This window comes from Phacochoerus africanus, chromosome 15, assembly GCF_016906955.1.
Source record: "Phacochoerus africanus isolate WHEZ1 chromosome 15, ROS_Pafr_v1, whole genome shotgun sequence".
NCBI lineage: Eukaryota > Metazoa > Chordata > Mammalia > Artiodactyla > Suidae > Phacochoerus > Phacochoerus africanus.
The window spans coordinates 49,292,668-49,305,275 of record NC_062558.1 but is presented as its reverse complement, the minus strand read 5'-3'; the positions used below and the strand labels follow the sequence as shown (position 1 = coordinate 49,305,275).

The 12,608-nt window shown below is 37.7% G+C and overlaps 1 protein-coding gene across 12 annotated transcripts in view; it reads right to left on the bottom strand.

Moving 5' to 3' along the window:
- Nucleotides 1-12,608, bottom strand: part of LOC125116075 (sodium/glucose cotransporter 1-like) — a 78,300-nt gene that overhangs the window by 8,518 nt on the left and 57,174 nt on the right. For all 12 annotated transcript variants that reach the window (XM_047760993.1, XM_047760991.1, XM_047760995.1 and 9 more), the window contains one exon: nucleotides 7-175. In XM_047760993.1, the coding sequence (XP_047616949.1) occupies nucleotides 7-175 (169 nt within the window). The remainder of the gene's footprint in view (nucleotides 1-6; nucleotides 176-12,608) is intronic.

The following is a 12,608-nucleotide window of genomic DNA, read 5'->3' as shown; positions in this document are numbered from 1 at the left end:
ACCTACCTGCTCAGTGACTCTCTTGCAAAATACGGCAAGCAGGAATATGGCAGCAACAGGCGGTGTCAGGTAACTGATGATAGCTTGCATGTATTCAAACATTTGTTCCCTATGTGCCATGTGTATAGCAGGGGCCCAGGCGATGGAGATAGCGAGTAAGATTATAACAAAAAACCTGTAAGTTAAACCAAAAGTCAATGGCAATTTGATGAGTTCTTTTTTTTAAAATCTGCTGATAAAATACTTACAAACCATAAACTATTAGCTAGTTTTAAAATCCCTTTAACTTCTGGACAAATAAATCTGAGGTTCCATTTGCCTGTTCCTGGATCATGGGTAGATTTTCCCCACATTTGGAGGGTGTGTTTGGGGCAGTAATGCTTAAAATATGGAAAATACATGGGAAACATTATTTTCTTGAGGGGTAACACATTTATAAAAATTTTGGATGGATTATTAAGGCACTTGATTTTAAAGGTTTGTATAAACTCCCCTTAAACCTTGGCTGTGCAAGTGGGAAAGAACTGCCAAACAGTCTACCAACTAGCAACTGTTGGAAGGCAGAAAAAGCTGAGCAAAGATTTCATTACCTGCCTGTAGCAGGGGAGACAGAATTTGGAGTGTGAATCTCATCACATTAGAGGAGCTAAGTAACAACCTCAGATTTTTTACCAAAACCTCTGAATGGCCATGTCTTAGAAGCAGAGACTATATCCCAGGGCTAAGAATTTGCTATAAGACTAGAACAAAACTGAAACAGAGCCACCCTAGCAAAGTACAAAAACCAGGCCTCCACAAGTTTAAGGGGATAAATTAGTAATTTACCTGTATGTTTGAACAAAAACCAATATTCTTCAGAGGAATATGATCTAGAATTTTTATAATGTATTATCTACAATGTTCAGTATATAATAAAATTTTCTACGCATGTGTAGAAGAAAATGTAACCCATGATTTAAAAAAAGCAATCAACAGAAACTGAACCCAAGATAGCGCAGATATTAAAATCATCAGACAGGAGTTCCCGTCGTGGCGCAGTGGTTAACGAATCCAACTAGGAACCATGAGGTGGCGGGTTCGGTCCCTGCCCTTGCTCAGTGGGTTAACGATCCGGCGTTGCCGTGAGCTGTGGTGTAGGTTGCAGACGCGGCTGGGATCCCGCGTTGCTGTGCCTCTGGCATAGGCTGGTGGCTACAGCTCCAATTCGACCCCTAGCCTGGGAACCTCCATATGCCGTGGGAGCGGCCCAAGAAATACCAAAAAAAAAAAAAAAAAAAAAAAAGACAAAAAAAAATCATCAGACATGCACTTCAAAGCACTTACTATAGTTATCTTAAATGACTTAAAGGAAATGACAGCTATGAGTGAACAGATGGGAAATAATGATAAAAAACTGGATACTATAAAAAAATTTTAAAAGGAACCAAATGAGAGTTCCCATTGTGGCTCAGCAGGTTAAGAATGCAGCTAGAGTCCATGAGGATAGGGTTCAATCCCTGGCTTCACTCTGTGGGTTAAGGATCTGGTGATGCCACAAGATGTGGCATGGGTTATGGATGCAGCTTGGATCTGGCATTGCTGTGGCTGTGGCATAGGCTCCAGTTGCAGCTCCAATTCAATCCCTGGCCTGGGAATTTCTATATGCTGCAAGTTCAGCCCTAAAAAAGGGAAAAAACAAAAAACAAAAAAGGAACCAAACAGAAATTCCAGAACTGAAGTTCCAGTTCAATATGCGAAATGAAAAATTCATGGGCTGGCCTTAACAATAGATTGGAAATAGCAGAAGAAAGGGCCAATAAATCTAAAGGGAGATTGTTAGAAATCTAAACTGAAGAAAACAGAGAAAAAAAAATTTTTTTGGCCTTTTTGTCCTTTTAGGGCCGCACCCACGGCATATGGAGGTTCCCAGGCTAGGGGTCAAATCAGAGCTGTAGCTGCCAGCCTATACCACAGCCACAGCAATGCAGGATCCAAGCCACATCTGCGACCTACACCACAGCTCACGGCAATGCCAGATCCTTAACCCATTGAGTGGGGCCAGGGATCGAACTCACAACCTCATGGTTCCTAGTTGGATTTGTTTCCTCTGCAACACGATGGGAACTCCAAAAAAAAAAATTCTTTAAATAAATAGAACCACCATCATCTGTGGGACAATATCAAAAGAGCTAATACGTTAAGTAGAGTCACAAAAAAAGAGATGAGGGATGAAGAAGAAAAATACGCAGAGAAATAATGGTCAAAAATTTCTCAAATTTGATAAAAACCATTAACTTAAAAATTAGAAATTCAGCAAAACTCAATCGGGAGTTTTACTGAACACACACCCTTTGGCACACCATAGCAAAGCTGCTGGAAATCAAAAATGAAGAGAAAAATCTTAAAAGCCCAGGAAAAAAGATACATTACATAGAGAGAGCAGTACTATGAATTATGGATGATTTCTTATTGGAAACAAAAGGACAGAAGAGAATGGAAGAGCATACTTTAAAGCAGTAAAAGAAACATACTGTCAACCCAAAATTCTGTATCAGACAAAATATCCTTAAAAATAAAGATGATATTAAAAGATTTTTCAATAAACAAAAACTGAGAGAAACTGTAACAAGCAGACTATACTACAAGACATACTAAAGTTCTTTAGGATGAAGTGAAATCACACAGATGGAAACCTGAACCTAAAAGAAGAAATGATGAGCACCAAAAAAGTAAAATATATGGGTAAATATAAGCTGCTACATATATTTTCCTTATTTAATTTCTTTAAAAGGCAATTGACTGCTTAATGCAAAAAACTGTTATCACTATCACTGTATTCTGGGGTTAATAATGGATGTAGATGTAAAATATATGACAACTGTAACATGAAAGATGAAAGGAGAAACGGACATATACTGTTGTAAGGTAGTTACATTTTACACAAATGATACAATATTAACTCTAAATAGATTAAGATAGGTTATTAACATCTAATGCTAGGTGGAATACATTAATTGGGTGATTTAGCTTGAGGAGTCTGATTACCAGTTATCATGGAGCCTGGCAAGATGGCATCTCCCAAGAGTGTGCCAAGAGATGCATAGATGATGGCACAAATCCTGATGGATATGAGGCTTACAGAACTTGAGCCAGAAGTTATAAATCAGAGGTTGGAATCTACATTCTGATGTGTGAACACAGTTCTAGATGATGCGAAAATTTATTTAAAATATGTAGAGAGCCACTATTGACTCAGAGGATACATGATTGGCAAGCCAGAGTCACAGTGATCATTTTTTATGACAGTTTTATTGTTTTACCTTTCACATTCAAATACACACTCCAATGCAGGACCAGATGGCTTCACAGGTGAATTCTGCCGAACACACAAAGAGGAACTTATACCCATCTTCCTTAAACTTTCCCAAAAGGTTGAAGAAAAAGGAACACTCCTAAAGACTTTCTATGATGCCACCAACACCCTAATACCAAAGCCAAAGATACTACCAAAAAAGAAAATTATAGGCCAATATCTTTGATGAATATAGATGCAAAAATTCTCAACAAAATTGTAGCGAACCGAATCCGACAACATATAAAAAAGATCATATACCACGACCAAGTGGGATTTATCCCAGGTTCATAAGGATAGTTCAACATATGCCAATCAATCAACATCATACACCGCATTAACAAAAGTCAAAAACCACATGATCATCTCAATAAATGCCAAAAAGCATTTGACAAAGTCCAAAATCCATTCATGATAAAAACTCTTAACAAAGTGGGTACAGAGGGAACATACCTTAACTATATAAAAACTATTTATGACAAACCCACAGCAAATATAATACTCAATGGAAAAAAGCTGAAAACCTTCCCACTAAAATCTGGAATAAGGATACCCACTCTCACCACTTTTATTCAACATAGTTTTGGAAGTCCTAGCCACAGCAATGAGACAAACAAAAGAAATAAAAGGTATCCAAATAGGAAGAGAAGAGGTAAAACTGTCACTGTATGCAGATGACATGATACCATATATAGAAAACCCTAAGGACTCAACCCCAAAACTATTCAAACTGATGAATTCAGCAAAGTAGCAGGATACAAGATTAACATTCAGAAATAGGTTGCATTTCTGTACACTAACAATGAAATATTAGAAAAGGAATATAAAAATAGAATACTTTTTAAAATTGCACCCCAAAAAGTCAAATACCTGGGAATAAATCTCACAAAGGAGGTAAAAGACTTGTATGCTAAGAACTATAAAACTTAAAGAGGACTCAAAGAAATGGAAAGAAAGATAGTCCATACTCCTGGGTTGGAAAAATTAATATCATAAAAAATGGCCATACTACCTAAAGCAATCTACAGATTCAATGCAATCTACAGATTCAATGCAATCCCTATCAAATTACACATGACATTTTTTATCAAACTAGAACAAACAATCCAAAAATTTATATGGACCCACAAAAGACCCAGAATTGCCAAAGCAATCCTGAGGAACAAAAACCAAGCAGGAGGCATACCTCGCCCAGACTTCAAGCAATATTACAAAGCCACAGTAATCAAGACAGTGTGGTACTGGTACCAAAACAGATATACCAATCAATGGAACAGAATAGAGAACCCAGAAATAAACCCAGACACCTATGATCAATTAATCTTCGACAAAGAACATAAAATGGGAAAAAGTTTTTTAGCAAGCGGTACTGGGAAAACTGGACAGCCGCATGTAAATGAATGAAACTGGAAGACACCCTCATACCATGCACGAAAATAAACTCAAAATGGCTTAAAGACTTAAACATAAGACAAGACACCATCAAACTCCTAGAAGAGAACATAGGCAAAATACTCTCTGACATAAACTTTACAAATGTTTTCTTAGGTCAGTCTCCCAAGGCAACAGAAATAAAAGCAAAAATAAACCAGTGGGACCTAACCAAACTGACAAGCTTTTGCAGAGCAAAAGAAACAATAAAAAAACCAAAAAGACAACTTACAGAATGGGAGAAAATAGTTTCAAATGAGGCAATTAATCTCTAAAATATACAAGCAACTTATACAACTCAACAGCAAAAAAGCCAACAGCCCAATGGAAAAATGGGCAAAAGACCTGAATAGTCATTTCTCCAAAGAAGATAGACAGATGAAGCACATGAAAAAATGTGCTCAACATCACTGATTATTAGAGAAATGCAAATCAAAACTACTATGAGATACCACCTCACACCATTCAGAATGGCCATTGTTAATAAGTCCACAAATAACAAATGCTGGAAAGGGTGTGGAGAAAAGGGAACCCTCCTGCACTGGTGGTGGGAATGTAGGTTGGTACAACCACTATGGAAAACAGCATGGCGGTACCTCAGAAAACTAAATAGAGAACTACTATATGACTCAATAATCCCACTCTTGGACATACACCAGACAAAACTTTCCTTGAGAAAGACACATGCACCTGTATGTTCACTGCTACACTATTCACAATAGCCAAGACATGGAAACAACCTAAATGTCCATCGACAGATGAAAAGATTAAGAAGAAGTGGTATATATACACAATGGAATACTACTCAGCCATAAGAAAGAACAAAATAATGCCATTTGCAGTAACATGGATAGAACTAGAGACTCTTACTAAGTGAAGTAAGAAAGAGAAAGACAAGTACCATGTGATACCACTTATATCTGGAATCTAATATATGGCACAAATGAACCTTTCCACAGAAAAGAAAATCATGGGCATGGAAAACAGACTTGTGTTTGTCAAGGGGGAGCGGGAGGGAATGGGATGGACTGAGAATTTGGGGTTAATAGATGCAAACTATTGCCTTTGGAATGGATAAGCAGTGCAATCCTGCTGTATCGCACTGGGAACTATACCTAGTCACTTATGATGAAGCATGATAATGTGAGAAAAAAGAATGTATATATGTATGTGACTGAGTCACCTTGCTGTACAGTAAAAAATTGACAGAACACTGTAAACCAGCCATAACGGGAAAAAAATAAAATAGTTTAAAATAATAAATAAATAAATAAATAAATAAATAAACTATACTTCAATTAAAAAAAACAAACAAACCAAAAAACCAAAAACAAATACACACTCCATCTGAAATGGATTTCTGTGTATAGTGAGTTAGTCAATATTCTTTTTTTTTTTTTCATCTTTTGTTTTTTTAGGGCCATACCTGTGGCATATGGAGGTTCCCAGGCTAGGGGTCAAATCAGAGCTGTAGCTGCCGGCCTACACCACAGCCATAGCAATGCCAGATCCCAGCCTCGTCTGTGACCTACACCACAGCTCAGGGCAATGCCGGATCCTTAACCCACTGAGCGAGGCCAGGGATTGAACCCGCAACCTCATAGTTTCTAGTCAGATTCGTTTCTGCTGCACCACAATGGGAACTCCAAGTCAATATTCTTTTTATCATGCATAGCCAAATTACTCAGTACAATTTACTGAAAATCCTATCCTCCCTGCACTATCCCCACTGCACTGTACTGTAATCCTTGTCATGAATCAGGTGATTATATTCCTGTGGGTCTTTTTCTGTATTATATATTTTGTCCCATTGATTTGTCTATTCTTGCACTAAAATTATACAGTCTTATCAGTATAACTTCACAATAGATATTGGTATCTGTTAGCATAAATCTTTTAGCTTTGTTCATTTTTAGTAACTGCTTTGAATATTCTTAGCACTTTGCATTTCTGTATTAATTTTAGAACTGGTTTGTCATTTTTAACATGTACACAAGAAAGTTACTGCATTTTGATTGGGATTTTACTGAATATACAGAACAATATGGGGAGAACAAAGACTGTCAATACTGTATCTTCTAATTCATGGATATAGCATGTTCCTGTTATCCTTAGGTCTCAGTATTTTCTCTTAACAATGCTTTGTAATTTTCTCGTGCCTTTTATGAGATTTATTCCTAGGTAGCTGATATGGTTTAATTACACTGTAAATGGTAATGTGTAAAATGTGTAAAACTTAATTTTTTTCTTTCTTTTTTTTTTTTTTGTCTTTTTGCCATTTCTTGGGCCGCTCCCACAGCATATGGAGGTTCCAGGCTAGGGGTTGAATCAGAGCTATAGCCACAGGCCTATGCCAGAGCCACAGCAACGCGGGATCCGAGCCGCATCTGCAACCTACACCACAGCTCACGGCAACGCCGGACCGTTAACCCACTGAGTAAGGGCAGGGACCGAACCAGCAACCTCATGGTTGGATTTGTTAACCACTGCACCACAACGGGAACTCCTTGATTAATTCTTATATTTGATTTTGTATCCATTTTGTTAAATTCACTTTAAAATTTAAGTTTCATCTATGAAGTCTGTTATGACAATTTCACCTCTTCCCTTTCTTTCCCTATGTCATTTGTTTCCTTTTCTCACCTTTCTGCACATTAACAACTACAGTAGAATATTGAAGAAAAGTGGCTCTATTGGACCTATGTGTCTAGTTCCCAATCTCAGAGGAAAAGAGTTTCACATACAAACATGAATTCTGATAAATGCAAAATAGGTTTTTAAAAACACAGAGGTTTAAAAGTCAGATTAAAGAAGTTCCTTTGAATTCTCTAATTTTTTAAGATTAAAAATAGATATTAAAAATTTAAATGATTTTTTTTAATGTACTGTGAAGACTATATCATTTCCTCCTGCTCCTGTTTTCATTTAATGTGGTCAAATACAGTGATTAATTTTTGAACAAAAAACTATTCTTGTATTTCTGGAATAAACCCCAGGTGGTCATGTTGTGCTATTCTTTTTATGTACTGCTGCACTAATCTGCTAATATTTGGTTAAAATTTTCTGTGTCTATGTTCATATTTGCATGGCATGTATTTTCCCATGTTTTCTTTAAGCCTTTCTCAATCTTAAAGAAGATGTCTCTGATAAAGTTTCAGGATACAAAACTAACATGTAAAAATCAGTAATGTTTCTATATACTAACAATGAATTACCTGCAAAATAAATAAAGAAAATAATCCCATTCACAATAGTATCAAAATACTTAGGAATACATTTAACCAAAGAGACAAAAAATCACTACACCAAAAACTATAAGACATTGATATAATATTGAAGAAGACATAAATAAACAGAAAGATATCTTGTGTTCATGGATTATATGAATTAAAATTGTTAAATTGTCCACATTACCCAAAGCCATTTATAGATTCAAGGCAACACTTATGAAAAGATTCCAATGAGGAATCTTTTATAGAATTAGAAAAAAATCCTAAAATTCATCTAGAACCACAAAAGACCTTGAATTGCCAAAGCAATCCTGAGAAAAAAGAACAAAGCTGGAGCATCACACATCCTGATTTAAAACTATATCACAAAACTACAGTAATCAAAACAGCACAGTACTGGCATAAAAACAGACACATAAATCAATGGCAATAAACCCACACATATACAGTCAACTAATATTTGACAAAGGAGCCAGGAATACTCAATGAAGAAAAGACAGTCTCTTAAAAAATAGCGTTAGGTAAACAGACTATCCACAGGCAAAAGAATTAAACCAGACCCCTATCCTACACCACTCAAAAAAATTAACTTGAGAAGTTTCTGTTGTGGTTTAGCAGGTTAAGGACCTGATGTTGTCTCTGTGAGGAAAACAAAGAGGTTCAATTCCTGGCCTCACTCAGTTGCTTAAGACTCCAATGCTGCTGCAAGCAGCAGCACAGGTTGCAGAGGAAGTTCAGATCCAGTGTTGCTGTGGCTGTGGTCTAGGCCCCAGTTGCTGCTCTGATTCAACTCCTAGCCCAGGAACTTCCACATGCCACAGTACACTATAAAAATAAAAAGAAATTAAAGTTTGAAAATATGAAAAAAAGATATAGAAATAACCTAATTGTTCATTAACAGATGAACGAATAAAGATGTGGTATATGGAGTTCCTGATGTTGCACAATGGAACCAGTGGCCTCAATGGAGCACTGGGATGCAGGTTTGATCCCTGGCCTGGCACAGTAGGTTAAGGATCCAGCATTGCTGCAGCCATGGCATAAGTAGCAACTGTGGCTAAGATCTGAACCCTGGCCCAGGAACTCTATATGTTACAGGGTAGCCAAGAAAGGAGAAAAAAAAAAAAAAAAAAGAAGATGTGGTATATATGCACAAAGGAATATTATTCAGCCACAGTAAAGAAGGAAATGCTCCATTTGTGACAACATGGATGAATCTTTAGGGCATTATTCCAAGTGAAATAAGTCTGACAGAAAAAGGTAAACACTGCATGGTCTCACTTATATGTAGAATCTAAAAAAACACTTGGATTTATAGAAACAGAGCAGATTGGTGGCTGCCAGAGGTGGGGGATGGGTGTGGGGGAATTGAGTGAAGATGGACATAAAAACATAAGCTTCCAGTCATTAGATAAATAAATTCTGGGGATATAATTCACAGCATGGTGATTGGCTTCTGCATTTGTATGTTGTATATTTGAAAGTTGCTAAGAGAGTAAATCTTAAAAGTTCTTTTCACAAAAAAAAAACTATGTGAGATGACAGATGTCAAACTTATTGTGCTACATTCACAATATATACATATAATGAATCATTTTGTACATTCAAAACTTATCTAAAGTTATATGTCATTGTTATCCCCACGAAACTGGAAAAGAAAGTTTCTTCTGTGCAGCATTAAGTTGCTTAAAAATAAAATCTCTGATAATCTCAACCTTTTATTTTTTTTTCTTTTTAGGGCTGCACCCTTGGCATATGGAGATTCCCAGGCTAGGGGTAGAATCAGAGCAACAGCTGTCAGCCTGTACCACAGCCACAGCAATGCAGAATCCAAGCCTCATCTGGGACCTACATCACAGCTCACAGCAATGCTGGATGCTTAACCCACTGAGCGAGGCGAGGGATCGAACTCACAACCTCATGGTTCCTAGTCGGATTTGTTTCCGCTGCACCACAATGGGAACTCATGATAGTTTTAATCTTTTAACTCAGCTGTTTAGTCTACCTCTGTTTCATGAAATTACAGATACATTTAGGTGCCATCCTATTATTTGTTTTCTATTTAACATACCTTTCATGTTCTTTTTATTCTTTTGACTTCCTTTGGACTAATGAGCTATTTTACTAGTTATTCCATATTTTACTCTTATGAACTTGTTATACATTCTTAAGCTGTTCTTTTGTTTAGTCTAGAGATTACATGCACACTTGACATATCAGACTTTTACCATGTCCCAAATTGCAACAGAACCTGAGAATATTTTAAGCTCCATCTGGCCCTTTCTCATTCTCTCTGGGATTATTGTCATATGTTTTGCTTCCCTATGTTGCAAATCCCATCGACATTTTTTCTTACTGATGTCATCACTCATTTATTTCTAATTCCCACATACTTACCCTTTCTGGTGCTCTTCATCCTGTGAAGGTCAATTCTTCCATTTGGGTTAGTTTCCTGCAGCCTAAAGAATGCCTTGTAGTATTTTTACCATGAAATTCTAATGTACTAAATGCTATCAACTTGCATTTATCTGAAAACATATCTGTTTCACCTTTAATTTGGAGGATATTCTGATGGGAATTGACTTACAGGTGGGCAGTTTTCTTTTTTCTCTAGCACTTGAAGATGTCATTCCATTGTCTTCTGACTTTTACAGTTTCTGCTGAAAATTCTCCTGTCAGTCTCTTTGTTGATCTTTTTGAAGGCAATGTGACTTATCTTCTGGCTACTCTAAAGGTCTTCTCTTTATCATCAATCTTCAGCAGTTTCACTATAATGTGGTCTTTGTATTTATCTTGCTTGCAATTAGTGGAATTTCTTAAATCTCTGGATAGTCGTCCAGATATCTGGAACATTCTTGACCTTCATCTTTTTAAAAAATTGCTCCTACAATTACATACATATAACCCCAACTACATATACACTATTCTTTTGACTGTGTATCTTCCTTTTTTCCTGCATGCTTCAGTTTGTATATTGTTGACAGATTCATTTCCAAGCTACTAACTCTATCTTCTGCTATAGCCGAGCAGCTGTTAATCTAGCCAATGAGTTCCTTTTTTTTTTTTTTTTTTTTTAGGGCTGCACCCCAGGCATATGGAAGTTCCCAGGCTAGGAGTCAAGCTGGAGTTACAGCTGCCAGTCTAGGCCACATCCAGAGCAACGTGGGATCAGAGCAGCCTCTGTGGCCTACTCTGACCAGATCCTTGACCCACTGAGCAAGGCTATCCTCATCGAACCTGCATCCTCAGGGATACTAGTTGGATTCATTTCTGCTATGCCACAACAGGAACTCCCAGCCAATGAGTTCTTAATTTCAGATATGTATTTTTCAATTCTAGAATATGAAAGTTCCCAGGCTAGGGGTCCAATCAGAGCTATAGCTGCTGGCCTATGCCACAGCCACAGCAAAGCCAGATCCAAGCCACATTTGTGACCTACCCCACAGGTCACAGCAATGCTGGATCCTTAACCCACTGAGCAGGGCCAGGGATACTAGTTAGGTTCATTACCACTAAGCCATAATGAGAGCTCCCAAACCATCTCTTTTTTTGTCTTTTTGCCATTTCTTGGGTCACTCCCATGGCATATGGAGGTTCCCAGGCTAGGGATTGAATCAGAGCTATAGCCACCAGCCTACGCCAGAGCCACAGCAACATGTGATCCAAGCCGCATCTGCGACCTACAACACAGCTCATGGCAATGCTGGATCCTTAACCCACTGAGCAAGGCCAGGGATCGAACCCACAACCTCATGGTTCCTAGGCAGATTCGTTAACCACTGAGCCACAACGGGAACTCCCAAACCATCTCATTTTTATAAAATATAATTCTCTGGAGAAATCCCCAATTCTTTTCATCTATTTTATTTAAAGTTTTTGATTTTTTTTTTTTTTGGCTGTGCCCCACAGTATGCAGAAGTCCCTGGGCCAGGGAACAAGCCCACATCACAGCAGTGACAATGCCAGATTTTTTTTTTTTTGGTCTTTTCTAAGGCCACGCCCATGGCATACGGAGGTTCCCAGGCTAGGGGTCTAATAGGAGCTGTAGCCACCGCAACGTGGGGATCCAAGCCACATCTGTAACCTACAACACAGCTCACGGCAATGCCAGATCCTTAAACCACTGAGCGAGGCCAGGGATTGAACCTGAAACCTCATGGTTCCTAGTCAGATTCGTTAACCACTGAGCCACTCTGACAATGCCAGATTTTTAACTAGGGAACTCCTCTTTTCATCTATCTTATACACCTATTTTCTTATACATATTAGCAATGGTTATTTCAAAGTCCTTATTTGCTAACTTCACCTGTGGGGGGGTGTGTGTATACATACACACACACACACATATGTAGACCCATATATATGGGTCTACATACACACACACACACACATAGGAGATATATATATATATATATATTTGTCTTTTTGCCTTTTCTAGGGCCGTTCCTGTGGCATATGGAGGTTCCCAGGCTAGGGGTCTAATCAGAGCTGTAGCCGCCAGCCTTATGTGATATATTTTATCTTACATATATATTAGTATAAATACAGTGAAGGGGGGAAATCTTGCTTTGTTCCTTTCTAGTTCCATTAGGATGATTTTGGCTTTTAGGGTGATA